Consider the following 24438-nt stretch of genomic DNA (forward strand, 5'->3'; position numbering starts at 1 on the left):
TTTGCCAACTTCGATTACATGTTTATTGCAAGCCAAGAGAGGGAGGGAGTAAGAGGAGGGGGGTAGGAGGTAGCGGTAGCGTTACTCGGGACGATCGAACACCAGTACGGTGCGCTGCAGCAGACGGTCCCGGTGGGCCGGTATGCCGGCCTGCAGATGGATGGCACCGAGCAGTGCGTGATCGTTCTCGTGCGCGTCCGGCTCTTTGTGCAGCTTGATGCCAATGTCCACGATCCGTATGCCGACCGGCAGCCGCTCCGCCGACAGATAGTAGTACCTGTGTGGGTGAAAGAATAAAAACAAAAAAAAAACAAAACACATCTTTAAGAGCGCTACCCTTGCCACAGCAATCCTGCGCGCTGCAACTCACCGTATGTCCCACCCGTTGACGGTGTCGGCCAGCGGGAGCTGGGACGTCGCGCCGAGCTTCAGCAGCTGCAGCGACTGCTCCTTGTCGAGCGGCAGCGCCCGCACCTCGTTGCTCCGCTCGCCCACGTGGCAGTCCGCATTGGCGCACACGATGCGCAGGCACTCGTGGCGCCGGCCGCAGTACGCCTTCAGCACCAGCCCGAGGTCGATCGCGGTCGGGTTGCTGCGCCGGTGCGCGTAGCACACGATCAGATCGTCGTCGCACGGGAAGTCGCACGCGAACAGGCGCTTGTCGCGGGCGTCGTTGCGCAGCTTCAGGCAGGAGCCGCCGTCGAGCGCCCCGTCAAAGTGGTGCGTCCAGTGGGCGAGCGGGTCGTTGCGCGTGCCGTACTCGAGCGGGGGCGTGTACGGGATGGTCGGCTGGAAGTGCTGCTTGGCCAGGTTGAACCAGCACTCGGCCGACTGCGTCCTGCCCAGCCGGTTGTAGAACTTGCCCGACCCGAGACAGAAGGAGCTGTAGAACGGAAGCTGTACCGGGCCGCGCACGTATAGGTGGCGCCACAGCCGGTTCCAGAAGCGGTCGTTCATCTGCAGAAACAGCACGTTCCGGTCGTCCGGCTCGAGCCGGTCCCGGCGGGACGATTCCTCCAGCGACTCGAACGTCCAGCCGGGCGCGAACAGTGCGACCGAGAACGGGAAGCTCAGCACCTGCTCGAGCGGTGCGTGCGTGTCCATCTGCGCCTTCTGGCTGCGCCCGAACACGTCAATCCCGACGTACACGTCCAGCCGCCGGTCCGGGCAGTAGTTGCGGATGTAGCTTTCCGTCCGCTCGAGCTTCTGCCGGTCCCAGGCGTAGTTGAGGAAGATGCCGTCGCACGCGAGAAAGAACGCATCGTTCGCACTGTTCAGCTCGTTCTGCCACTCGAGCCGGCCGGTCTTCGCGATCGCATCGTACCAGATGACCAGGCTGCCCGGGATCTCCGCGTGGCACCGCTCGGTCAGCAGCTGCACGAAGTCGCGCAGCAGCCCGACCTTGCCCGTCTCCAGCCCGCACTCGACGTTCAGCAGCCAGCCGTGAAACTGGCACACCTTCGAGACGGTCACGAGCGCTTCCACCACGCGCCGCATAAACTCCTCCGACTGCAGGATGTCCCGCAGCAGCTGCACGTTCTTGTGCTCCACGATCAGCGTCCCGATCACCTTCACGCCGTTCCGGTGCGCACAGTTGAGCCACTGCAGCGTCGGCACCGTCACGAAATGGTGGCTAAAGTAGCAGAAGATGTCGATCGCGGCCCAGTTGTAGAACCGATAGTCGACCCAGCGCTCCTCCCCCTGCACCCCGTTGATGTACCGGTCGTTCAGGTAGTTGCCCTTGAAGTCGTGGCAGAGCAGGACCTGGGGCCGCGACTCGTTCGCCACCTGCGTGACCGGCCCGTCCGCAAACTCCAGCACCTGGTAGCGGTCGCCGAGATGGCGGGACCGGGAGCGGGGCGCGATCGGCTCGACCAGATTCTTCCACGGGTGCGGCCCCTGGTCGAAGTCGAGCAGCGCCTGCAGCGTCAGGATCGGTTGGCACATTTGCGCATCTGCACGAGAGGACATACTGTGAGTGACTGGTGCGAGGAAGATTCGCACAGCGTGAAAGCCAGCGCAGTGAATGGGACGAGAGCAGCGGCGCCCGATAAGCGAGACGAGCGCGCTTCGCTTCTTCTGACCTAGTTGGGTTTCGCTGCTGCGGCGGCGCGTTCGAAGCGTTTATCGCGCTACAGTAACGGCAAGTTTGAAGGCCGCCCACCCCCCCCCCCCCCCCCAACCGCTGCAGTGTTTAGGCGCAGCATGCGCTGTTCTAATGCATCGCGCACAAGCGCAAGCGAGGATAGTGCAGTTTTTATCAACACACAAAAGGCGATAACCGCCGTTTGTTCGTCCAAAGTGCCTCCCATTGTGAAGGTTAGAGAAATTGAAATAAAAAAAGGAACTGTCCACCACTAATGCTGAACTGGACACACAAAGAGAAAGAGAGAGAGTGTGTGTGTGAAGCAGTTGTTACTAGCTCAGTCACGTGGCAGTTGGAGGTAGTAAGCTTGAGCTCTGGGACGCCATTGCAGGGACCGCAAAACCACACGCTTCTGGTTGTTGTGTCTCACATGGACAGAGTGCGGTGGCTGGGGCGTTTGATTAGATAAAATTCTACAGTTTACAAAACATTACAAAAAAACTCGCTTTTGTAAGAGTAGGATTTGCTTTCGTCTTCCTTTCCCTGTTTGTACCGTGGACGGCGGGTATTTCCTTCGCCAAACCTTTCGCTCCTAGGCGCAACCAGCTTCGCAAAAATCTACAATTTACAATCATTCCGATCAGTAGCTTCCGTTCGATTGCCGACCATGTTTGCTGGCTTCATACTGAACACTTGCCTACAATACCTGCGACACTACTTACGTGCGCTATCACAGTCCGTTTTCTCCTCCTCCATGGTGTATCGGGCGCTTTGTTGTGTGTTTGGCACCTAAAACTACACGGAAGCAGCGTCCACGCAGGCAACTAGTGTGACGGAAGGCAGCCTACCGACTGATAACACACAACAACAACACAGCGACACATAGACCCCCTCCGAAATACTGTTGCCAACCCGTCAACGAAACGGCTGCTTTGTGTGTTTTTCGGTTGCGGTTTTTGGGCTGTCGGCGGTTTGGGATGGGCAACCAAAGCGGGTCCGAGCTGTCATTCCGGTCGGTCGCGGGGTAGTGTTTTACATTCGCTTTTGTGGCACGCAGTTTCACGCAACGGCAGCAGAAATGGTTAACCAACACTGTCTAAAAAAATGTGAATCGGCCGTAGGGAACTTGTTTGTTTTGCACAGCCGATGCTATCGTGGGTTTGTTTACGTTTTGGTTGGCCCGTTTTATTGTTATTTTTTGGTTTGACATCCGAAACTGTCGAAGCTGTCAGATCGTGCCGGCCGGTAGTGTGACCAGATTTGTTTTGGCGGCTCTGGCCATATTAGACCGAAAATACACGGACCGGAATTCCACCTGCTGTCAAATCTCGCTAGTGTAATAACGCGCTGCGAATCAGAATTGGCTTTTATGGCAATTATTCTACTGATAAAAACAGTCGAAAACACGTTGAACACATTCACTGTGTTTGTTTTGTCTCTTTTAATTTAAACGAAAAAAAGCTTTTGATTGAGCAATCTGACAGCTAAATTCCTCTGGGTACGGAAACAACCACGAGCACGCAAATTTCACTTTTCTTACCGTGGTAAAAGCTGCCAAACGCGTTTTGACGTACGAATTCTTACTACCTACCCAGTCTAATATGGCCATCATCGGTAGGAGCAAGGTTCCTGTAGGGTAGTGGTAAACATACATTGTCTGAAAACGCACGCCCGCTGCCTAAGATAGAGGTTGATGCATACAGTCCCAAGTGCCACAAATCCACTAAACGACCACTAAACGGGTTCTTAACGCCTCAAGCTCTCTACCTAAACTGAATATAAAAAGGCTTCGTTTAGCAGACGATGAACGACTGATGCATTCTAAAACTAGTAAAAAGCTGGTGACGCCATCTGTTTGTGGGATTCCAACCAGTGGAGCTTAGCTTCTTCGCTTCGGGAGCTTTCCCATTTCCTCTGTACTGTTGTACAGAGTCTAAATAGTGCAATCCGAATTCTTTTTTGAGCCATGGTAACTTCTGTCAAACGCGCTTTGATATATCGATTCCAACTCCATCTACCAAATCTAATAGCACCATAAACAATCTGTAGTACTACAGATAAACCGCGTAGTTCTGGTCACTCTGGCCGCTCATCCAATAACATACACACTCACACACTCATCCCCCGGTCCAAAACAAAGCGTCCGTGCGAGACGCTGCAAAGAGATTATTGTAACAAAACATAATTATTTACTTGCTTGCTTTTTCCTTTTGGTAAGTGCTCAATCTAAAATTCGTCTTTCACCTCGTGGTGCACAATTTATAATTTTTGTCAGTTCTGTTTTGATGTCCTGATAGCTGCTTGTTACATTGGTAGGTGTGCTGGATTTGCAGACTCGACAGACGACGGTGAACGGTTTCAATGCGCTGCTCCTGGTAGGATTTGTATCGTGTTGGTAGGTTGGTTTGTGCGAAAGCAGGAACCAATTTCTCTGGCCCGACAAAATCGCACGATGAAGCGTAACCACTGGGGCAAGCTGGCGGACGGGTCGGACGACCGGAAGGAGCTGGATGCGAACGATCTCGTGCTGACGATGAGCAAGATGGACAAATTCCAGCAGATCAAGCTGCCGTACACCATCACCAGAGAGAAGCGGTAAGCAGCAGTTCTGTCTGTTCTTGGTCTCGGCGATCCTTATCCTTCTCATCCACATTCCGGTTTTTTTCTGCACTCTCTCTGTCCCCTCCACACACAGTGTACCTCTAAAGAACCCGCTCGTCACGCAAACGGTGGAGGTCATGAAGCAGACCGAAATGATCCAAACGCTCATCGACACGTACTCGACCAAGTCGGGCTGCAACTACATACTGAACCCGTGCCAGCTGATGCCGACCGTCCACTTTCCCGCGAGCAACGTGGTCGACCTGACGCGGATGGAGAAGATCACGCGCCCGTTCTGGTTCGTGCTGCCGGACGAGACGCCCTTTACGCGGGGCGACCGGCGCAACTACGTGAAGCTGTCGAAGCCGGTCGTGCTGCAGGCGCTGCGGAAGGCGGCCTGCGGCCTGCTGTGCATGGAGGGCTTCTCGGAGATAAACGAGTCGGCGCTGATCATGATAGTGGACGGGCTGGACCAGTACCTGCGGCTGCTGACGAGCGCGCTCCGGTCGGCCCGGTCCGAGCAGGACGAGGAGATTGGGCCGGTGCCGACGCTCGCGATGGTGCAGCGCATGTGCCACGGTATCGGGCGGGCCCCGGTCTACCAGCTGCACAACTACTACAAAAAGCTGATGACCAAAAACCGGGACGAGGTGCGGGAGTTCAAGGACATCTACCAGGAGTACGACCGGCTGCTGCAGGAGAACCAGCTGTCGGTGCAGAACATGCAGAAGCTGGGCGACCTGAAGGAGGAGGACTACATGAGCTTTCTCGATCCGCAGTCGCACTCGTCGAACGGCACGACCATGGACGGGACGGCGATGAACATTATCAACTTCATCAACGGCGAAACGGTTAATGGGTAGGGCGTGGGAGTGGGTAGAGGGAAGCAATTGTGCAGTGGGTGTTAAATGTTCGTTTTTGTTGTTGTTGCTTCAACAGTTTCAAGGACATTCTCGAGGGTGAGCTGCTGGAGAACAGCAGCACGCAGGACTCCTCCGATCAGATGCAGAACCAGCAGTTCTATCAGGCCGATTCTTCGTCACAGGGCGGGTTTGCCCCTTCCGGACCGATGTAGCAGTGCGCCGAGCAGCCGCCGCAGCAACGCTTTGCATTCTAGAATGGCATTGGAAATAGAAAGAAGTAAGTGACGGGTAAAACGTGTGGCTTTAGAAACATACGAGCAGCTGGTTCTAAAATGCAGCTGCTGGAAGCAATCGAGCGAATCAATAGAAGCATGGAGTCTGTATAGAAGTAAATTAGTTTCGCTTTTGCATCCCATTAGCAGAAGCAGCTTTTAAGAAGAGAAAATCAGTACGAAACATGACAAGCAAAGTACTACGATTTGTTACATAGGGGACCGGGTTAGTTTAACTTTTGTTATGTAACGCAAAATATAGTTTTTATTTTTTATTTTTTTCGAATAATCGATGGTCGTAATTTTAAAAATAAATCGTAAAAAGCGGCCGAAACTCTTGCAAACATCCGTTTTTTCGTAATATGTAAGACATGCGTAACATATTAAACATCACATGTTATGGGAAATAGTATAATCTATTTGATGATGCTACAACATCTGGAGCCAAAGTAACACCTCTGGAAAGATGGATACATTTATGGTGGACCAGGAAGATGGGTGGATGAGAAACGCTTCTGAAAATTTGAAAATTGTGAATATATCAGAATGAAGCAAAAGCAAAGAAACTTTACAAAAACTCTAATTTTGTTCAATAAACTAAGCTACTGATCTATTGTGCTATTGTGCGTTACGTAATTGATGGATGACACCTAATAGAGCAACCTCAATGAGTCGCCATAGGTACCACATCGGTTGTAAATAAAGTATATCTCTACTAAAAAATAATCACATTTGCGCTATACACTTGTTTTTTTTTTATTGGTTTTATATTAGACACTCGCTTTCCTTGGTTCAACAACAAGCATTCTTCTTCCGGTTCGAAATGCCCTTGTTTAGGCGCTCTTGTTTTTATATCGCTAAGTGCACGCTTTCTGTCGGATAGCGACCATCCACTCTCTCCTTATCTCTTTCTCTCATTCGGCTAAGTGTAAGTATGCGTTAAACAAATATACGATTACTTCGAGCATTGATCGGTCAGACCCGGGCCTGGGCTTCTGGTCGGCAAGATTGTGCGCGGCGCGGTGCGTCAGTGGTATGCCATATTTATTAAGTATATTCCCCCCCCCCCTCACCTCTTCAGTGAGTCACGCGCAAACATATGATCCGATGGCTGCACCCTCTGCCCCCCACCGGCACGAATGGCACAAGCGCCCGCGCCCTAGTGGTGTGACTGGCCGCATTTTGGCTTTAAGCTTTCCAGCGCCTGATTGTGCTGCTCTCCTGCAATAATATTCCTCCGAGTTTGCGTTTGCGATACAGTATTACAATACATTTTTTTGTAAATATATATATACGTACGTACGAGAGTGTGTGTGTGTGTGTGGTTGGGAGGGTAAAACACAAGGAACAAAAAAGGGTTTGCGGGCTGCTTCGCGAGCCATCTGAGATCTGGGGGCGGTCCTGTCCTTCCCTTGTCTCGCACAAAAAAAAAAGAGAACAAAACACTCTGCGGTTCTCTGCAGTTCCGTTGAGAGCGAAGCCGAAGCTGAGATGATGTCGCTGTATTTTTATGTGCGCCGCGGAATGTTCGTCTGGTCGGTTACGGCCTCGCCGGCCATTATTGTCGCCGTCGACGTCCCTCTGTCGAGCAGCTCGGCTTCCCGGCCAATCTCGACCACACTGTTGTTGGTGGTCGGATGAGCCGCCACCTCGGCCGTCGCTATGACGTGCTTGGGCGAGCCGGTTGCCTCGGCCGACTCGCTGGTACGATTGCGCTGCTCCCGACCATCGCCATCGTCGGCGGCGGCGGCGGCGGCGTCGTCGTCTGCGGCACCGAGTTGATCCGAACCGGTGGGCGACGGGTCCTGGGACGGTGGCTCCGAGCAGCCCTGCGTTGTCATGTGTCCGCCCTGCGGGGTCGCGGTGAACGACGTCCACCAGCTGGAGAATGCACCCTTGGCGGTGGTGAGTGCACCGCCCACCGCCCGACTCGTGTTCGTGACGGCCTGGTTCAGCTTGCGCCCACTTTCGCTGTTCTGCATCGTTCTGGAAGCAAAGCAGTAAAGCGCAACAGAGTACAGATTAGTGCTGCGAAAAATAAAGTTTTCATCGGAATCGGTTCAGGCTAGCTGTGAAGTTTTCTGGAATCGATTCCGGATAGTAGGTCCGAAATCAGTTTCCGGAATTGGTTCCCTAATCGGTTCCGAAATCTGAATCGGCTCCGAACCTACTCCGGAAAAGGAATTGGTTCCGGAATTGGTTCTGGAATCGGCTCCGGAATTGGTTCCAGAATTGGTCCCGGAATTGGCTCCGAAATCGGAATCGGCTCCGGAATCTAAATCAGCTCTGGAATCGAAATTGGCTCCGAAATCAGAGTCGGTTTCGGCATCTTCATAAGAATAGGCGTTTGGGTCCAATGATGCTACGTATTGATACGTGGAGAAGATTAAAAATTATTATGATGGAAATGAAATGTCAGATTGATGTGGATTAACATCTAGCACGCGGTGAATAACAATGTTTACATTTGAAAGTGACTTGGAAAACCCTGTATTACTACTACTACTACTAAAAACTATTTTGTTCGATACTTAAATCATCCTCTTATCTTCTTCTTGTCCAAAAAATATTCAAACTTCTTTTGTGTAGGCATAAAAAATACACTCACTGTGCGATTCGTAGCTTCATATCGGCAACGGAGAGCGTCCCGGCAAACGGGTGGCCCCCACCGAGCCCCTCGAAGGCGGGCACCGACCCACCCGCCGTTCGTTCCAGCCAGTCGCCATAGCAACGGGTCGCCTTAAACGCACCCATAAAGTGGGCATTGAAATGCTCAATTTCTTTGCTGCCGTCTGGAAGGGGAACGAGATAAAGAGAGAGAGAGAGAGAGAGAGAGAGAGAGAGAGAGAGAGAGAGAGAGAGAGAGAGAGAGAGAAAAAAAAAACATATTAAGTAACGATTAATGCAAATCGCGCACCCTAGCGTCTTTCCCTACCCGCATTGAGGGAGGTTTTCAGCAGCGCCACCATGTACCCGTACAGCTGGTCCCGTATCCACGCCTCGCTGCCCTCCGCGTCCTCCTTCGGCGTTTGCACGTGCCGCACGACAAAGTCCACGAACCGCAGGTCCTCCGTGCTCAGCTGCATCTCGCGCTTCGTCTCCCCGTCCAGCACGTCGATGAGCGTCGACTCGACGTCGATCATGACGTCGGCCAGCTGGCGCTTGTGCTGGAACAGCACGTTCGACGCACCGATCATGTACCCCTTGACCGACGGATCGGTCAGCAGGTCCATGTACGGCAGCGAGATGTACGGCAGGCACAGGACGCCCTCGTGAAAGATGCGCAGCGGGGCGCCCCACTCGGACGGTTCGATCGCGTACAGGCTGGAAAAGTTGGACGCGATCGTGTCGACGCTCGTTTCGCGCAGCAGCGCGACGGCCGGCCGTGCATTGGGGCCGGCGCCGTCCCCGCCACCCGCCGCCTCCATCGACGACCCGGACGACGGGCTGGAGGAGGAGGAGGAGGAGGTGGTCGTTTCTTCGAGGGCGGCCTCCTTGGCGCTGGCGATACTGCGCCCGTCCGGATCGGTCAGCAGCTCGTCTGCTTCCCGGCAGGGGGCGATCTGCTCGTGCGGTGCCTCCTGCTCGGTGACGATCGCCGGGAGCGTTGTCCGGCACGGCGGGGCGTCGCCATGCTGCTCCTCGACGGGCGTGCTAAAGGTGGGCATGGGCGACATCGGCCGGGAAGTTCTGCAATAGAGAGAGAGACAGAGAGAGAGAGCCAGAGATTAACACTCGCTTCCAGGCAAGAAAGGATTGGCCGTTAAAAATAGACGCACTTAACGCAAGCCACCTGCTGGAAGCCTTTGCTGATCAGCTCCGGGTGCAGCGAGGCAATGCCGAGTATAAGGGCGCACGTAGGATGCACCGGCGAGCCGTAGCATATCACGCGCTTCTGCAGCAGAAGCAGCTTAAAGAGGATTAAGATTTTGTGCCGCCATCTGAGAGAGGAATAAAGAGAGAAAGAGAGAAAGTGAGATTACAAGGCAAAAAATGCGCCTACACGCCGCTTACTTCAGCAACAGATCGCGCAGCGGCACGCCGACAAAGTGGAGCCGGGTCGAGCCGATCTCCTGCGGCTCGAGCGACACCAGGCAGGCGTTCAGCTGCTCGTACGCCTTCACCAGTATCTCGGTGGCGGAGAAGTCGCCCTGCTCGAAGAACGCCTGCGCAATCAGGGACAGCTTCACCTCGACGTAGCCGTAGATCGGCAGCGACAGCAGCGTGCAGACCGACTTCTGCACCGTGCTGCGCGTCAGGTCGGCCGTCCGTATCCGGACCTCCTCGAGCGCGATCTGCCGGTAGCAGGAGATGCCGTACACCGACTGCTCCGGATCGGTCAGGCTCGGCAGGTTGAAGCAGACGAAGTCGCTGCTGAAGTTGTGCGAGCCGTCGGGCAGGGCGAGCGTCGGCAGGTACTTCCAGCCGGACGGACATTCGCCCTTCCCTTCCGTGCCGGCCACGAGCGGTGGGTAGGAGAATTCCACCTGCCGGGAGGAAACAAGCGATGAGCGAGAGGCTCCTGGAGGTGCCGCCATTCTTCTCCCTTACTTACCTGGCAGCCCTTCTTGTGGTGAAAGCCCACCACCAGGATGTGCAGTACCGGTTTTTGGTTTTGCATGTTTGTTTTGTTGTTGTTGTTGTTGTTTTGTTTGTTGTTGTTTCTCACAGCTCAATGGTAAATGCTACGGTGTGTGTGGCTGTGTGTGTTCGTCCTCCTACGCCCACGCCCGCCCGTCTACTTCCGTATGGTGGAGGCGCTGACCGTGCTGGCGGATGGTGGTGGGCGTGTAGCGTGCAGCCCCTTTATCGGTCCCGCACCGGCCAACCACACATCGTGCGCTGGTTCGTCATCGAGTGAATCAACCGAAATGGTCGCGACAAACCAGGCGCGTTTCTTCTTCGCCGTACTGTGTGCCTACGCCTACGATTTCGCCTAATTTCCTGTGCTGCTTGCTTCCCGACACACTTACACACCGCTTCGTTTTCCTATTTTCACCTACGCTTATGGGGGGCGGACAGGAAATCGCTAGCAATCGGAAGAATCGCGAGATGAACGACTGGAAAGAAAGCAATGCAACTTTTTCTCCGTGTGTTTGCGAAAAGTTTCAACTGACAGCTGAGTTTGTTTACATCTGCTTGCTTGTGGCAGGGGTGAGCAAACGCTGGCTGTGGGTGTTTTGGCTTTCGCAAAGGCAGCGCTCTGACAGTGCCGTGTAGGTACGGTGGGCATTGTGTTGTCGTACCGACACACCGTCGTTTGGGGTTTTTTTTTTCGGGGGAGATTGTTTGTTCATCGTGACGAGAGCGTAAATTCGCTCTGATGATGCATTTAGGGAAATGATTAAGACGGGAAAATGTGGAGATTACAAAAAAATAATTAGACTTTATTAAAACCGGATTTATAAGGCTGAAAATACACGGACCGGAACTTCGCGGCCGCAGAATTCCGCCTGCTGTCAAACCCATGTACAAACTGTGAACGGCAACTTTTTCAAACTATAATTTTCATATATTTTTCAGCAAGTGGAATTCCGTGGCCGCGAAATTCCGGTCCATGTATTTTCGGCCTAACAGTTTTATTGATCCTTGAAGCAAATATAACCTTTTTTTTAACTTAAATAAACTGGTGAACAGGAAAATTAAATAACCATATAAAAAAATCGAAAGCCTCGAAGGTTCACTGGATTGCCTCATGGATCCCAAGCGCCACAGATTGAGCTTAAACGACTGAAAAATCTAATATCTATAGAGCAAAAAAACGAAAGCTCCATTGTAGTGCATCGATTCCGGATAGTAGGTCTGGAATCAGTTTCTGGAATCTGGAATCTAAACGATCCATTCTCAGGAGATTTTCAGATTTATTTCGCTTCTGAAACTGATTCTATTCCGGAGTTCATTCCAACTCTCTAGAGTCTATCCTGATTACGTTACCGGGGCAATACCAATTCCGATTTCGGAGTCAATTTTGTGGTCGTCTCCGAAATCGTCTCCGGAGTCAAATCCGGAATCGGCTCCGGAATCAAATTGGGTAGATCCGATTCCAAGCTTGCACCACTACTCCATAGCTTTACAGGTTTGCTCAGTAGATGGCGATTAATAAATTATCATTTTATTACTGTTCTTTTCTTGAAATGTATTTCGCCTAGCTTCATCATGACCTATATACTGTTCTAACTGCCCAGGCAAAAATCTATCAGAATGGTCGTGTGGGTCAGGACAGATGCGCAGGTATTAACACCATCGATCATTAGTCAAAACTCACTTGCTTCACTTCTGATGGTTCACATTTGGTTTAAGTATTTAAACAATCGTATCGCCGTTCTAGTTCTAGCGATGCATAACTTCCATGCAAATCCATAGAGCTGTTCAGAAGGAAGGAGAATGCTCTCAAGGTGAAGAAAGCACCCCTGTGTGGCTAACTAATCAACAGATGGTGCAATCTGTTTGTTTGTTATTTTTAGAATGCATCAGTCATCTACCGTCTGCTAAACGAAGTCATTCTAGCTTCCTTTTAGATTGCGCGCTCAAGTCGTTTAGACCTCGTTTAGGAGTCGTTTAGTGGCTTTATGGCGTTTGGGACAGTTTCCATGGTACCTTGGTGAATTTATCTACAAAAGGAGAGAAAATTGCATTCGAAATATCGATTTCGATCGATTGAAAATCGAAACAAACCGGTACCAATACAACTGTCTGTTTTGTAGCGTAGCGTGCGTACGACAAACACAGGGTGACCAACGCCTTTGTGCATATGTGCACGAACCGGCCGCACCGGGCTGTCAGGCTGACGACAGCTTGACAGCTGGCCCGCGGGGGAACAGCAGCCAAGAAGAATTAAAAAAAACATCCAACCACCCCTTGCTTGGGAAATGCGCGAGCAAAGAGAGGAAGAAAGAAAGAAAAAACGCGAGAAACGTCCAGAGATACATTACGAAAACAAGACCGGGCGCGTGAGTGGATGTGCGTGTGTGTGTTTGTGGTGAGAAATTTCACAACAAAGTAAGAAAAGGCCGACAAAAGGTGTGCCAGCGGGAGTAGGAAAGAGGAAAGGGAGAAAAAAAGGAAATAGGATATCGTACCGGAAGGGTCCGGGCAAAACATGAGTATCCTTTAACTACGACCACATCGGCACCAGAGCAGACCAGACACGAACGAAGCATCCGGGCGGGCAAGGAAAGAACGACATCCCGCACGCGTGTCTGCCCCAAGCAAAGGCCCCCGCGATGGCCGTTTCCTTTTGTGGCAAGCGACTGCTGCTAACGAGGACGAACCTGTTTGCGAACCCGCGACGTCACGGGTACATAGTGCTGTAAGTATGTGCGTTCTAGACTCGCCCAAACGTTCAAGGTCATCGTGGCCGGGCGGCTGTCGCCCGCACGGGACACTGCGCCATTTTCGGCAAAACGGGCTTTTTTCTTCTGCTTTTTGCTTTCATTCCTCCCTTCGCCGACACTTCTTGCAGAGTGCCCGAGATCGGGGAGGATCTGCCGGAGAAAAACCCACTCTCCAGCTCGACCGGCCTGCCCGAGTTTAACAATGTGACGATCGAGAAGTGTGTCGGCGCGATCGGGCAGCAGGCGATCGCGGCGGAGAAGAGTGTGCGGGCGATCGAGGAGCGGCTGGAGCAGGCGGCGGCCGGCACCGGCCCACCCGTGACGGACGTCATCAAGGACATTATACTGCCGCTGGAGGCGACGGGCGCCCCGCTCGAGACGACCTGGGGCATCGCGAAGACGCTCTACCTCGGCAACAGTTCGCGCATGCCGACGAAAAGCTACCTGACGATCCACGAGCGGGCCCGCGGTGCCCGGCGGGCCAAGTTCAACAGCGTGCCGATCTACCGGACGCTCAAGGGGGCGCTCGCGGCGGGCCGCGCCAAGCCGGACGGCGAGCTGGGCGGCGAGGAGCGGCGGCTGCTGCAGAAGTACGTGCTGGAGGCGAAGCTGAGCGGGATCGAGGTGGACGGGTCGTCCAAGCTCGAGCTGAACGAGATACTGGAGCGGCTGGCGCAGGAGCGCTCGCGGTTCGCCGGCAAGCGGGACGTGGCGGTGAAGAAGTACCAGCAGGTGATCGAGGACCCGGCGCTGATGAAGGAGTTCCCGCCGAACCTGCTGCAGTCGCTCGCGACCGACCCGAGCCAGGCGATGAAGGGCCCGTGGCGGATCACGCTGCAGCCGGCGGTCGCGGAACGCTTCCTGGAGTACTGCGGCGACCGGACGCACCGCTGGAACCTGTGGCAGGCGGACACGCGCAAGTGCTCGATCCACACGGACAAGTCGCTGGAGAACAGCTCGCACCTCGAGTCGATCCGGGCGCTGCGCAAGCGGCAGGCCAAGCTGCTCGGCTACGAGTCGTACGTGCACATGTCGATGGAGACGAAGATGGCCGGGTCGGTCGAGGCGGTGCGCAACGCGCTGGACGAGCTGCACCGGTACGCGAAACCGGCCGCCGACGGGGAGCTGTCCACGCTGGAGCGGTTCGCGGGCGAGCAGGGCTTCCGCGGTCCGCTCGACATCTACGACGTGCCGTACTGGAAGCGGCGCCACCTCGCCACGGTGCACCAGTTCGATCAGGAGGCGCTGAAGGACTACTTTCCGCTGCCGCGCGTCCTCGCCGGGCTGTTCCAGCTGGCCGAGCAGCTGTTCGGCGTGCGCATCGTCGAGCGGGTCGGCGTGGACGTGTGGCACGAGGACGTGCGGTTCTACGACGTGCTGGAGACGGGGCCGAACGCACCGGCCGACCCGATCGGTGGCTTCTACACGGATTTCTACTCGCGCGAGGACGAAAAGCTCGCCGTCGCCGACAATGCCGGCTGGATGGTGGGCATCGGCAGCCGCAGTGCGGCGGCCCCCGGCGCCCGGCCGCTGGCCGCACTGATCTGCAACTTCCCGGCGCCGCTGTACGGCAAGCCGTCGCTGCTGACGCTGGACGACGTGCAGACGCTGTTCAACCGGTTCGGCAAGGCGCTGCAGCATCTGCTGACCGTCTGCCGGTACAGCGACGTGGCCGGCCTGTCCAACGTCGAGTGGGACGCGGTCGAGGTGAGCGGGCACGTGCTGACGCACCTGCTGCACGACGCCGGCACGATACGGGCCATCTCTGCGCACTACACGAACGAGGACCCGCTGCCGGAACCGTGCGTGGAGGCGATCCAGCGCCGCCGCACGCACCTCGCCGGCTACCGGCTGTGCCGCGAGCTCTACCTGGCCAATCTCGACCTGCAGCTGCACCTGACCAGCGACTACTGGCTGGACGTGATGCGCAAGCTGTACCCGCACTACCACCCGTTCCCGCTCGACCGGAAGGACGCCCATCCGTGCTCGCTGGTCGCGATCGCGTCCGGCGACTGGGGTGCCGCCTACTACGGCCACCTCTGGTCGCGCATGATCGCGGCCGACGTGTACAGCGCGTTCGCGGAGGCGAAGGAACCGGCCGCCCGGCAGGAGGTGGGCCGCCGGTTCCGCGACACGTTCCTGGCGCTCGGCGGCGGCTGCCATCCGGGCGAGGTGTTCCGGCGCTTCCGCGGGCGGGATCCGTCCCCGACCGCCCTGCTCCAGACGCTCGGCATTTACAAGCCGCAAACGGTGGGCGGTGGTGGTGGATCCGCCGCGGCACACCCGAAAGCGGCCGGGAAGGAGGAACAGCAGCAGCAGCAGCAGCAGCAGTAGGTGGCGAAAAGGGCAAACTGCGTTTGCAGAAAATTTGCATCCCTTTTTGTTGTTGTTAATGTTGGTGTACAAATAATCGCACACGGACACACATACGAAACAAATTGAAAGTTTAAAGAAAGGGCTCAGACTTGTGTCGTTCGACACACCCCCGACTTGCAGCTGCGAACGAACATAGCACATGCTCAGCGGTTTTTTTTCTTTTTATTTTTGCCTATTTTTTGGTTTGTTCAGAAGCCTCTAGTTTTAAGTAGTACTGGTAGCATATGATGCGTTACGCGTAATGATTCTAGTGGTAATCATAATAAAAAAGAGAAGAAAAAAAAAACACAGCAAAATCGCACAAATTGTGTTGAAGACTTAGACTACGTTAGGCAAAACTCGGTTTTTTTGTTGTGTTAGTTTCGTTTTGGCTGCTTCTGCGGTGCAGCAGCATTCATTCTCCTTAACACGCTGGAAATCCACTCTCTCTCCGCCGATTAGATTTGATCGCACGACCTGTCGGGTGCTAACCCGAGCGCCGTACCAATGAACCACGCGACCGCTCGACTCTCCGCCGGCTGATAAGCAACAAAAACGCTCTAGCTCTAAACATTAGTTGTATTGCTTGCTCTAGTATCCGTAGTAGAGATCACGCCACGCCTTGAACTGATCCCAGAACGTCAGATTGAGGATGGTGTGGGGCGCGATGCGCCAGTAGTTCGGCACGAACCCCTTGTACAGCCCGTGCAGGCCCTCGGTCCGGAGCGTTTTGGTGAAGCAGTCGGCCACGCTCCGGTAGAGCAATCCGCGCCCGTTCGCATCGACACCTGTCCCCCCCAAAAAAGCAAAATAGAAACCATAAACAAAACAGCACAGCGTATATGCGGTGTAACGCGTGTCTCACCCTGGTTGAAGAGCCGCGTCGCGATCACGTCGAACGGTGACATGAAGACGCAGGTAAAGAACCCGCTCACCATGCTGGCGGCGAACGCGTTCACCGCGACCGAGTCGCGCGCCCACTCGAACTGCCCGAACAGGTCCTTGCAGGTGGAGAACGTGGCGAGCTGGGCGGACGAACCGACGGCGGTGCGCGTCACGATGCCCGGGTAGCCCCGCCACAGCCCCCGAATGCCGCGCTCCCGGTAGATGCCGGTCAGGGCGGCCAGCGTGCCGGTGTGCCGGTGCTGGTAGCCGACCGCGTACTTGCCGTGCGACCGGGCCTGTATCTGCGTCTTCACCATGTAGAACGGGCAGGCGACGGTCGAGCCGATGACGCCGCTCAGCCCGCCCCAGCCGATCGAGCGCAGCAGCGTGCCGGCCGGGCTGGCGCCCCGCGTCCACTCGCAGTTTTCCGCCGTCTGGTAGATGCCGAGCCGGACGCTGTTCATCGCGAACTGGAAGGCGAGCGCGGACACGAGCCCCTTCTGCAGGCCGAGCACGCCCTCCGACCGCAGGATCGAGCGGAAGGAGCGCACCACCGAGCTGTACGGATTGCTGGCGGGGGTGGTGGTGGTGGTGGCCGGAGCACCACTGGTTCGTTGTAGCAGCTCGCCGTGCAGCTGCTGGCGCGTCTTGATCACGTCGAACGGGTTGCTGAAGAAGCCGGCACAGGTCGCCGCACAGCCCCCGAGCAGGAAGTCCATCTTGAGGAGCACTGTGAGGGGTCGGGGGGGGGAGTATTGGGAGGGGATTTCGGGGTGTGGGAGTGGGGAAGGTTACGATCACCGAGTAGCGGGCTCAACAGTTGCTTGCAAAAAAACACATCACACACTAACCCCGACGGCAAAGGGGCAAACGCGAGCAAACGCCATTAAGGGGGCGCCGCCCGCCCTTGGAGCAGGTGCTTCGTAGTAGCAGTTCGTAGTTCGTAGGTTCTTCGCTCCAGCACTTACACGCGCACTCACTTGCGGCCTGCTGCACCTGCCACTCACCGCTTCCGCAATGGAAACGTGACGCGGACGTGACCGAGGAAACTGGGACCGATGATCCTCGTCAGCCGCACACCGGGCACCATGTTTGCGAAGCTAGTCTTTTGTGAGATCAGTTATGTAAGGGCACACCGAGCGACACACAACACACACACACACCGCTGTTGCTGAGAGGTTATATTGCCAGATCGCCATCGGGGTAGGGTTTGCCGGGTTGAGCCCGAACCCCTCGACCGATGTCTGGGGCCCTCCCTGCCAGCCCTATCCGTCACCGTTCGACTGTCACACGGTCACTCGGCCAGTCGTCGGCAGCCCTGCTGGACGCCATACCCGACACACTCGGTCGTCGTCTCGGTCGTCGGCAGTCAGCAGCTCGGCAGCAGCTCGGAAAACAAGGGCCGGCGACACAGTGCCCCCCATGCGCTGCTGCAGCTACTGCAGCTGCACTTTGCACCAGCGACTGAGTGAGAGGAGGAGGAGGAGGAGGTGGCGATGGGCTATATATATCTACATCGCGGCCGTACGATCGCGCCGAGCCAACGACTCGTGTAGATGCGCGATGACTTGGCGTTGATGGACTCGGCGCTTTTTTGCTCGGAGTTTGATTTCAGGGCACGGTGCGGGACGGCACAGCACAGCCACTGCACGCGGGCAAAACATGAAAACAACCCGGACATTGAGGGTTCAAAACAAAGCGCTGTGCAGCATGTGACAGCTGTGTTGGGGCGCATGCGCCTGCTGGAGGGAGTCGTTTTGGGGTATGTTGTGCGGGATTTGGTGGCAAGTTGTGCCTAAGACAGGCCTCCATACACACCAGATGTCACTAGCCTGCGTACTCAGCCCTCCCAACCTCCAATTCAGCACCATTAGTACATTGTGGTATCTTGTCCGTATGCTCATATCATGGAGCAAAGAGGATTTGCTTGGTAACGTACGCCATTCGCGATGCCCACAAACCAGGAAGGCTTGAACTTGGAATGTTTTATGTAGTGATGGGGAAAAAAAAAATGGAGCTGAAAGGAACTAGGGGTGTTTCAAAATGAACAGAACGAACAGAACGGGTAGGTTTTGTAGGTTCAGAACCAGCAGTTTGGTCTCATAGCTCTGAACCAACGGTTTCCATCTGAACCTATCGGTCCGACTGAACATACAGGTCCTACCAAACCTCTCTCTCTCTCTCTCTCTCTCTCTCTCTCTCTCTCTCTCTCTCTCTCTCTCTCTCTCTCTCTCTTTCTTGTTGGCCAGGTCAGGATAGCGCACGTCGGTGTGACATGGCCCGGTCAACAAACATTTTTGAGGATGCGCGGTCCCTGGCTGCAGCCTCTCATCCATATAGACACCCGAGCTCCAACAGGTCTCGGCTTCACCTGATCCAGCCATCGAGTTCCCTGTGCTCCCCTGCGCCTTATGCCGAACTGGGGATTGCTGTCGAACACCTTCTTGGTGGGGCATGAGTTCGGCATCCTCATAACATACCCTAGCCCTCGTATCCTGCCAGCCTTTGCCACCGTCAGGATGCTCGCCGTACAGCTCAGCAAGCTCGTGATTAATCCTTCTCCTCTAAACGCCATGCTCAAACACATTGCCAAAGCTGGAGTCGCTCAAGATGCGTCGCTCAAACACGCTCAGAGCGTTTGCATCCTCCACTCGTACAAGGTGCAAAGTCTTCTGGATCTCGGCAGTTGGTGCAAGCCCATAGTATGCAAGATTCTTCTCAGATTTCGCTGCTGACGTCATCGTAACAACCTTTCTAAGATAGCAGAACTCTGCTACTACCTCGAGATTGGCGTCGTCAACTAATACACTGCTTCCCAGATGGTCTGAGTCTCCAGCATGCAGGTACTTCATCTTCGTGGCATTGATTATCAATCCAATTCCTGCTGCTTCGCGAGTCTGGTGTCACACCTCTCACACCTGTCTATGATGTCGATGTCATCGGCGAAGCTAAGAAATTGGAGAGACCGGTAGAGGATCGTGCCACGGATGTCGTTGTCTAGCTTCGGGCTTCGAATAATAGGGTGACGTTGAAGAGCAGACAGGTGAGTGCGTCACCTTGCCTCAGACTTCTGTGAGATTTGAACCGCTGCATGATGTTCCATAGCTCATTCCGGTCTATGCTACCGAAGGCCGCCTTGAAGTCAATAAACTGGTGGTGCGTAGGGACTTCTGGAGGATCTGCCGAAGAGTAAAAATTTGGCCAGTGATCGATCTGCCTCCAACAAAGCCAGCTTGGTAGCTGCTGACGATATTTGTAGTAGTGATGTGCTGTATGGAGCGCACCCACGACTCCGATCCGACTCCGACTATTTTTAGTTCGATTCCGACTCCGGCAAAATGGAACCACTAGATCCGCCCGGAGTCGGAGTCGTTCGGAGTCGTCCGGAGTCGTCCGGAGTCGTCCGGAATGAATGACTCCGAACGACTCCGGACGACTCCGACTCCGGGCAACTCCAGACGACTCCGAACGACTCCGACGACTCCGAACGACTCCAACTCCGGGCGACTCCGGACGACTCGGAACGACTCCGACGACTCCGACGACTCCGAACGACTCCGAACGACTCCGAACGACTCCGAACGACTCCGAACGACTCCGGATGACTCCGACTCCAGGCGACTCAGGACGACTCCAAACGACTCCGAACGACTCCAAACGACTCCGGACGACTCCGGCTTCCGGGCGACTCCGGGCGACTCCGGACGACTCCGAACGACTCCGAACGACTCCGAACGACTCCGAACGACTCCGGATGACTCCGACTCCGGGCGACTCAGGACGACTCCGAACGATTCCGACGACTCCGAACGACTCCGAACGACTCCAAACGACTCCGGACGACTCCGGCTCCGGGCGACTCCGGACGACTCCGACGACTCCGAACGACTCCGAACGACTCCGAACGACTCCGAACGACTCCGACTCCAAGCGACTCCGGGCGACTCCGAACGACTCCGGATATTGCAGCGCGGACCTACCTTCCGGAGTCGATTCCGAATTTATCGGAGTCGGATCGGAGTCGACTCCGGATTTTTGCCAACTTTACCCATCACTAATTTGTAGCAAGGGGCTACCAAACCTGCCAGGTTCAAATGTGTTAAATTAGTTCCTAGTAGGTTCGCCCCAAAAAGCGCATCACTAGTTTGATGTTCCCGCGTGCTCGGTTCAGATGTCGCCTAAGGGACATGAGATACACCGAGATGAGATACAGAGAGCAGCGATAGAAGTAGAAAGAGAGAGAGAAAGAGAGTTATTAATAAGCGATATACAGCGGATGGTAATGGATTTATTTATAGTTCCCCATGCCCGCGTTGCTAAGCCGTGGAACGCGATGGCGGAAGCAATATTGGAACCAGGGACGCTGCTGGCGGCTGTTGGAAGAAGCATATGCGGGGGGGTCGCTGTTTGACCGCTTCCACACACAAATAAATAATTGGAGGATATAAATTTTGTTCGCCCGGAAGGGAGCGGAGGTAACGCGAGAACGCCCCAGGCCGATGCCGGTTCTTGTAATCGCGTACGTTCATGTCTAAATTTGCGCCGCCTGTGTGGCCTTGGAAGATGTTGAACTGCCGAAGGGTGCAGTTTTACAGGCCGCAGAGAGCAGCTGAGCAAGCAGGGGGAGATGTAGCTTTGGAGGTGGTTTGAAAGTGAAACCGGTTCGGTTTTGAAGGGATAGGCATCGTTGGAGGTGTTGCAAAAATGAGAAAAAAAAACGACTTCTTGGAGGCTCGTCCCCCGTTTTTGGAAGCTTTCCTGTTTTAGCTGGAAGCTTTCGCGCTCGCAAGCAATTCGTTCGGTGGACATTGAAGCTTTCAGGTGCAGCTTTCACACAGGTACCACGCTACGGTTCTGAACTAGGCTAGCTATGGCCTCACGGTTTGCTTGGGATGTGCTGCGAACTGCAAACGAATGAGAAGTTTGCTTTTGTTGTTTTGTTTTCCCATTTGCACAGGTTCAATCCCCAAGTGCTCCAAGTGAGCGATGAGTTTCGGATGTCAATCAACGGCCGGCCGATGACATCACGGACATCCGCAGCGTGGCAGATAGCCAATCGGACACTCCGCCGGGGTCTGCGCACCGGCGTAATGGCGCATTTGCAACAACCGGGGCCTGTTGGTAGGTCTTCGCGCGAGCGCACACAAAAAAAAATCGGAGACGCTGAGTGGCCCTATTAATCTTTCGCCTCCGGCTCGACAAGCGCCGCGAAATTGGCGGCTAACGGCACCGAAAATAAAGTCGAGCACGCAACCGACCGTACGGTCGCGTCCAATACGCAACGCGCTGCGTGCGCTCCAGAAGCGTCACGCGGGCCCGTTTCCACCGGTCCGGTCGTTAGTTCATTTCCCTGGAAACCCTGGTTGTGCGAGGGAGAAGGAGGGGGGGGGGGAGGGTTTACGATCAGTCACATTATCTCGGCACCGTGTGGGGCGGGGGTCGCCCAGACCTCAGTAAGCAAAAAAACCCGAAGAAACCCCCACCGGTCGGATGGATGTGAGGATGTGTATCGGCATCCAGCGAGTGTCCTATAAATAGGCGGTCCGCAGTCTATTTCCAATTCCAACGCGGGGGGCAAAAAAGGGGACCTCCAAACCTCCAAGTAAATGGATAGAAGCGGGCGCTCGTTAAATTCGCAGCGAAGTGGGCCGGCCGCTGCATCTGCCGAGGGAGGTTGTTGGCCGCCGCCCGGTGGACAGAATGATGATTTATGCGAGATTCGACCGGGCAAGAGATGCTGGCGGCGGTGAGGGTCCGCCCGTTGGTTTGGGAGGTGTCTGTGTGTGTGTGTGTGTGATTGGGAAAACCAAAGCCGCCAAGACAGTTGACAGTGCAGTGCAATGGCGGCCGTCCGACTCTCGCTAGTGTGCCCGACAACGGGAAAGTTGAAGCTCTTTTTCCTTTAAAAAAAAAGGGAAACAACTCCAGCGCCCCACTGAAACACCTGTTGGGCCCCTTGCTGGCACCACCGCCCAAGCAGCAGAGCGCAACAGATGCCTGCCCGCTCCTTCCTCTAATGGTTTCCGCTTTGGAGGCATAATCTAATTGGCACGCTGCGCCGCATCCAAGCAGTCTGGCATGCAACTGCCCTTTGCTCTGCTTTATAGGCATGTGTGTGTGTGTGTGCGTTGAAATGCACAGTGCCCTGTGCTGATGGTGCTCTCCCTATACTAAAAACACTCCATCGAAGGATCCGCAAACGTTACGGGCGCCCCACCATCGAGCGAGCAAACCAGGCCGGGAAGCCATCTTTGCCATCATCGCTGGACGCTGCCGGACTGCGGGAATGCTGCGCCAGTTTTGGTGTCCTGCGATCCATCACTCTCCCCCTCCCCCCACACTCCACTGGTCACTCAGTTGGGCTACCGGCCTGGTGTGACTTGGGCGTGAGTGACCACTTATCATATCATCACACGCATCGCAGCACTTTGGAGGGAACGGTGCGCGTCAATCCCACTCCACCCCATACCCCCCCCCCCACCGATTACTGCTTTTCCGAGTACGCAGCGTCTGCAGATGTGCAGATGTTCGGGCCCCGGACCGCTGCTCTGCAGAGGCACTCTCGAGAGTGTGTGTGCGCGCGCGCGCACACCGTGAACCGCTCGGGAGTCGCCGTGTGTTATCAGCGCTATCAGGTGGTATCGTGGTGGAGGGAGGGAAGGGGAGGCGCGAGGGGGCACCTATGCTACCCCCCCCCCCCCCCCCCCCGCTAATGCTAATCCGGACGCCATCCATCCCGGGGACAAGCGGCAGACCTGTGTGCAAGCGGAGTCCGATGAATAAGGCAACATGCATGCACCCTGGGAAAGCCGGAACATAAGGTGACACGTTACCTTTCATCAATCCTGCAAGCTTGTATGTGTGTGTGTGTGTGTGTGAGAGAGAGAGGGAGCGGAAGGAATTAAAACAGCCATGCACACAACTTCCTTTAAAAATGGCTGCAGAGTTGTGGTTGCGAGGAAACGCAAAACCAAAAAAACGTCTTCCGGCCAGCAGGGAGCTTGTGTTCACCTTGTTCACCTTTTCAACCTCTCACTCTCGATCTCTCTCTCTCTCTCGCTGCTTTGTTGTTTGCAGAATGGGAAAAAGCCGACCCAAGCCTTAACTTCCGGGTTTTGTTTTACTAGCTCGTCCCCTCCCACCCGCCCGTTCTTCCTCTTTTCCGAGGCAAACAAACGTATTTTTTTTTCTTGCGTTCTGCGTTTCTTGCTTACACAAACAGACACACAGCAGTCTCGCTAGGCAAGCGGGCTAATGCAGTTATTATTCATTCCCCATCTGGTGGGTGGGGGGGGGGGGGGAGGCCTATGAGAAAAGGAACCTGTTGCCCTTGTGCCTACTATTGACACATGGCGGCAGGAATGCGTGCCTGGTTGGCACAGGGGAGAGTGATTGCTTTATTCATTACTGCCACCCAGCACGGGTCGGGTGGCGGCCTGCAAAACTGAAAGGAAGTGGCGAGGGGGGGGGGGAGGGTAGGCAGTAGGCAGGTGGATTTTTTCCCCTGCAAAGACAGGCACCTTTTCCGCTGGCTGCAACCGCACGCACGGGCACGCTAATGGGCAGTGATAATAGACGGAAGGAAGGCGAGCATTATTATTGCTTTTTTTTTGCGCATTCCCAAAAACATTTATTGCACGGTGGAAAACCCGCCTGGAAAACATTGGAAAACTCCCTTCCCCCTCACCCGCACCTCGGCTGGAAGGTGGGAAAAACCGCTGGGCTACCAAGAATCATTCCAATCACGTTTTCCGCTAATTGCCGATCGTTTTGCTCACCCGGTGCCGGTGTATCTGTGCAAGCGTTACGCTACCGGTGGTTGAAGCGGACGAGCAGAGGAAGGGAATGGTGCACCGGGGGGGAGGGGGGGATGGGAGACGGGAGGAAAGCAAAACACACAATCCGTTCACAGCGAGCAAACCAACCGGGCTTAGGCTTTTGTCACTTAATTTGTGCCAATTTGCGGGATTTTTCTTCCCCCGGGCTGGTGGAAAGAGAGGTGGAAGTAAAATGTCGCCACTACTAAAATTGAAAACTACCGC

General features: G+C 55.1%; 5 protein-coding genes across 7 annotated transcripts; 2 read left to right on the top strand and 3 right to left on the bottom strand.

Moving 5' to 3' along the window:
- Positions 1-2950, bottom strand: LOC1272011 (cytosolic endo-beta-N-acetylglucosaminidase). Its single transcript, XM_310876.5, has 3 exons — positions 2809-2950; positions 371-1955; positions 1-277 (listed from the first exon to the last, which is right to left on the bottom strand). Exons 1-3 carry the CDS (start codon positions 2840-2842, stop codon positions 82-84), a joined length of 1815 nt encoding a protein of 604 aa, XP_310876.4. The 5' UTR covers positions 2843-2950; the 3' UTR covers positions 1-81.
- A 197-nt stretch (positions 2951-3147) lies between these two features.
- Positions 3148-6171, top strand: LOC4576029 (uncharacterized). Of its 3 annotated transcripts, none has more exons than XM_061645625.1 (4): positions 3148-4299; positions 4384-4681; positions 4782-5546; positions 5627-6171. In XM_061645625.1, the coding sequence occupies exons 2-4, from the start codon at positions 4539-4541 to the stop codon at positions 5760-5762; spliced, it is 1044 nt and encodes a 347-aa protein (XP_061501609.1). In that variant the 5' UTR covers positions 3148-4299; positions 4384-4538; the 3' UTR covers positions 5763-6171. The 3 variants fall into 3 exon arrangements, with proteins under 3 accessions (XP_061501609.1, XP_061501618.1, XP_061501613.1); XM_061645634.1 differs by having other exon boundaries at positions 4165-4299; positions 4403-4681; XM_061645629.1 differs by having other exon boundaries at positions 4169-4299; positions 4362-4681.
- A 382-nt stretch (positions 6172-6553) lies between these two features.
- Positions 6554-10964, bottom strand: LOC1272009 (late secretory pathway protein AVL9 homolog). The gene is made up of 6 exons (XM_310874.6): positions 10378-10964; positions 9837-10309; positions 9602-9763; positions 8758-9512; positions 8431-8614; positions 6554-7808 (listed from the first exon to the last, which is right to left on the bottom strand). The coding sequence occupies exons 1-6, from the start codon at positions 10441-10443 to the stop codon at positions 7331-7333; spliced, it is 2118 nt and encodes a 705-aa protein (XP_310874.6). The 5' UTR covers positions 10444-10964; the 3' UTR covers positions 6554-7330.
- A 1641-nt stretch (positions 10965-12605) lies between these two features.
- LOC1272008 (uncharacterized) lies at positions 12606-15839 on the top strand. The gene is made up of 2 exons (XM_310873.6): positions 12606-13131; positions 13285-15839. The coding sequence occupies exons 1-2, from the start codon at positions 13046-13048 to the stop codon at positions 15488-15490; spliced, it is 2292 nt and encodes a 763-aa protein (XP_310873.6). The 5' UTR covers positions 12606-13045; the 3' UTR covers positions 15491-15839.
- LOC1272007 (solute carrier family 25 member 35) lies at positions 15676-18056 on the bottom strand. Its single transcript, XM_310872.6, has 2 exons — positions 16377-18056; positions 15676-16299 (listed from the first exon to the last, which is right to left on the bottom strand). The coding sequence occupies exons 1-2, from the start codon at positions 17113-17115 to the stop codon at positions 16103-16105; spliced, it is 936 nt and encodes a 311-aa protein (XP_310872.6). The 5' UTR covers positions 17116-18056; the 3' UTR covers positions 15676-16102.
- Positions 18057-24438: the final 6382 nt, after the last annotated feature.

This window comes from Anopheles gambiae, chromosome X (assembly GCF_943734735.2).
Source record: "Anopheles gambiae chromosome X, idAnoGambNW_F1_1, whole genome shotgun sequence".
Lineage (NCBI taxonomy): Eukaryota > Metazoa > Arthropoda > Insecta > Diptera > Culicidae > Anopheles > Anopheles gambiae.

Excerpts from the sequence above, each read along its gene's own strand:
- LOC1272009 (XM_310874.6), bottom strand. The coding sequence starts at position 10,443 with ATGCAAAACCAAAAACCGGTACTGCACATCCTGGTGGTGGGCTTTCAC. Across the intron at positions 8,615-8,757 it reads GAAAACCTCCCTCAATGCGG|ACGGCAGCAAAGAAATTGAG; the intron begins GTAGGGAAAGAC and ends TTCCCCTTCCAG. Across the intron at positions 7,809-8,430 it reads ATGAAGCTACGAATCGCACA|AACGATGCAGAACAGCGAAA; the intron begins GTGAGTGTATTT and ends CTTTGCTTCCAG.
- LOC1272007 (XM_310872.6), bottom strand. The coding sequence starts at position 17,115 with ATGGACTTCCTGCTCGGGGGCTGTGCGGCGACCTGTGCCGGCTTCTTC. Across the intron at positions 16,300-16,376 it reads GACGCGGCTCTTCAACCAGG|GTGTCGATGCGAACGGGCGC; the intron begins GTGAGACACGCG and ends TGGGGGGGACAG.
- LOC4576029 (XM_061645625.1), top strand. The coding sequence starts at position 4,539 with ATGAAGCGTAACCACTGGGGCAAGCTGGCGGACGGGTCGGACGACCGG. Across the intron at positions 4,682-4,781 it reads ACCATCACCAGAGAGAAGCG|TGTACCTCTAAAGAACCCGC; the intron begins GTAAGCAGCAGT and ends CTCCACACACAG. Across the intron at positions 5,547-5,626 it reads AACGGCGAAACGGTTAATGG|TTTCAAGGACATTCTCGAGG; the intron begins GTAGGGCGTGGG and ends TTGCTTCAACAG.
- LOC1272011 (XM_310876.5), bottom strand. The coding sequence starts at position 2,842 with ATGGAGGAGGAGAAAACGGACTGTGATAGCGCAC. Across the intron at positions 1,956-2,808 it reads AACGGACTGTGATAGCGCAC|ATGCGCAAATGTGCCAACCG; the intron begins GTAAGTAGTGTC and ends CCTCTCGTGCAG. Across the intron at positions 278-370 it reads GTCAACGGGTGGGACATACG|GTACTACTATCTGTCGGCGG; the intron begins GTGAGTTGCAGC and ends TCACCCACACAG.
- LOC1272008 (XM_310873.6), top strand. The coding sequence starts at position 13,046 with ATGGCCGTTTCCTTTTGTGGCAAGCGACTGCTGCTAACGAGGACGAAC. Across the intron at positions 13,132-13,284 it reads CGTCACGGGTACATAGTGCT|AGTGCCCGAGATCGGGGAGG; the intron begins GTAAGTATGTGC and ends CACTTCTTGCAG.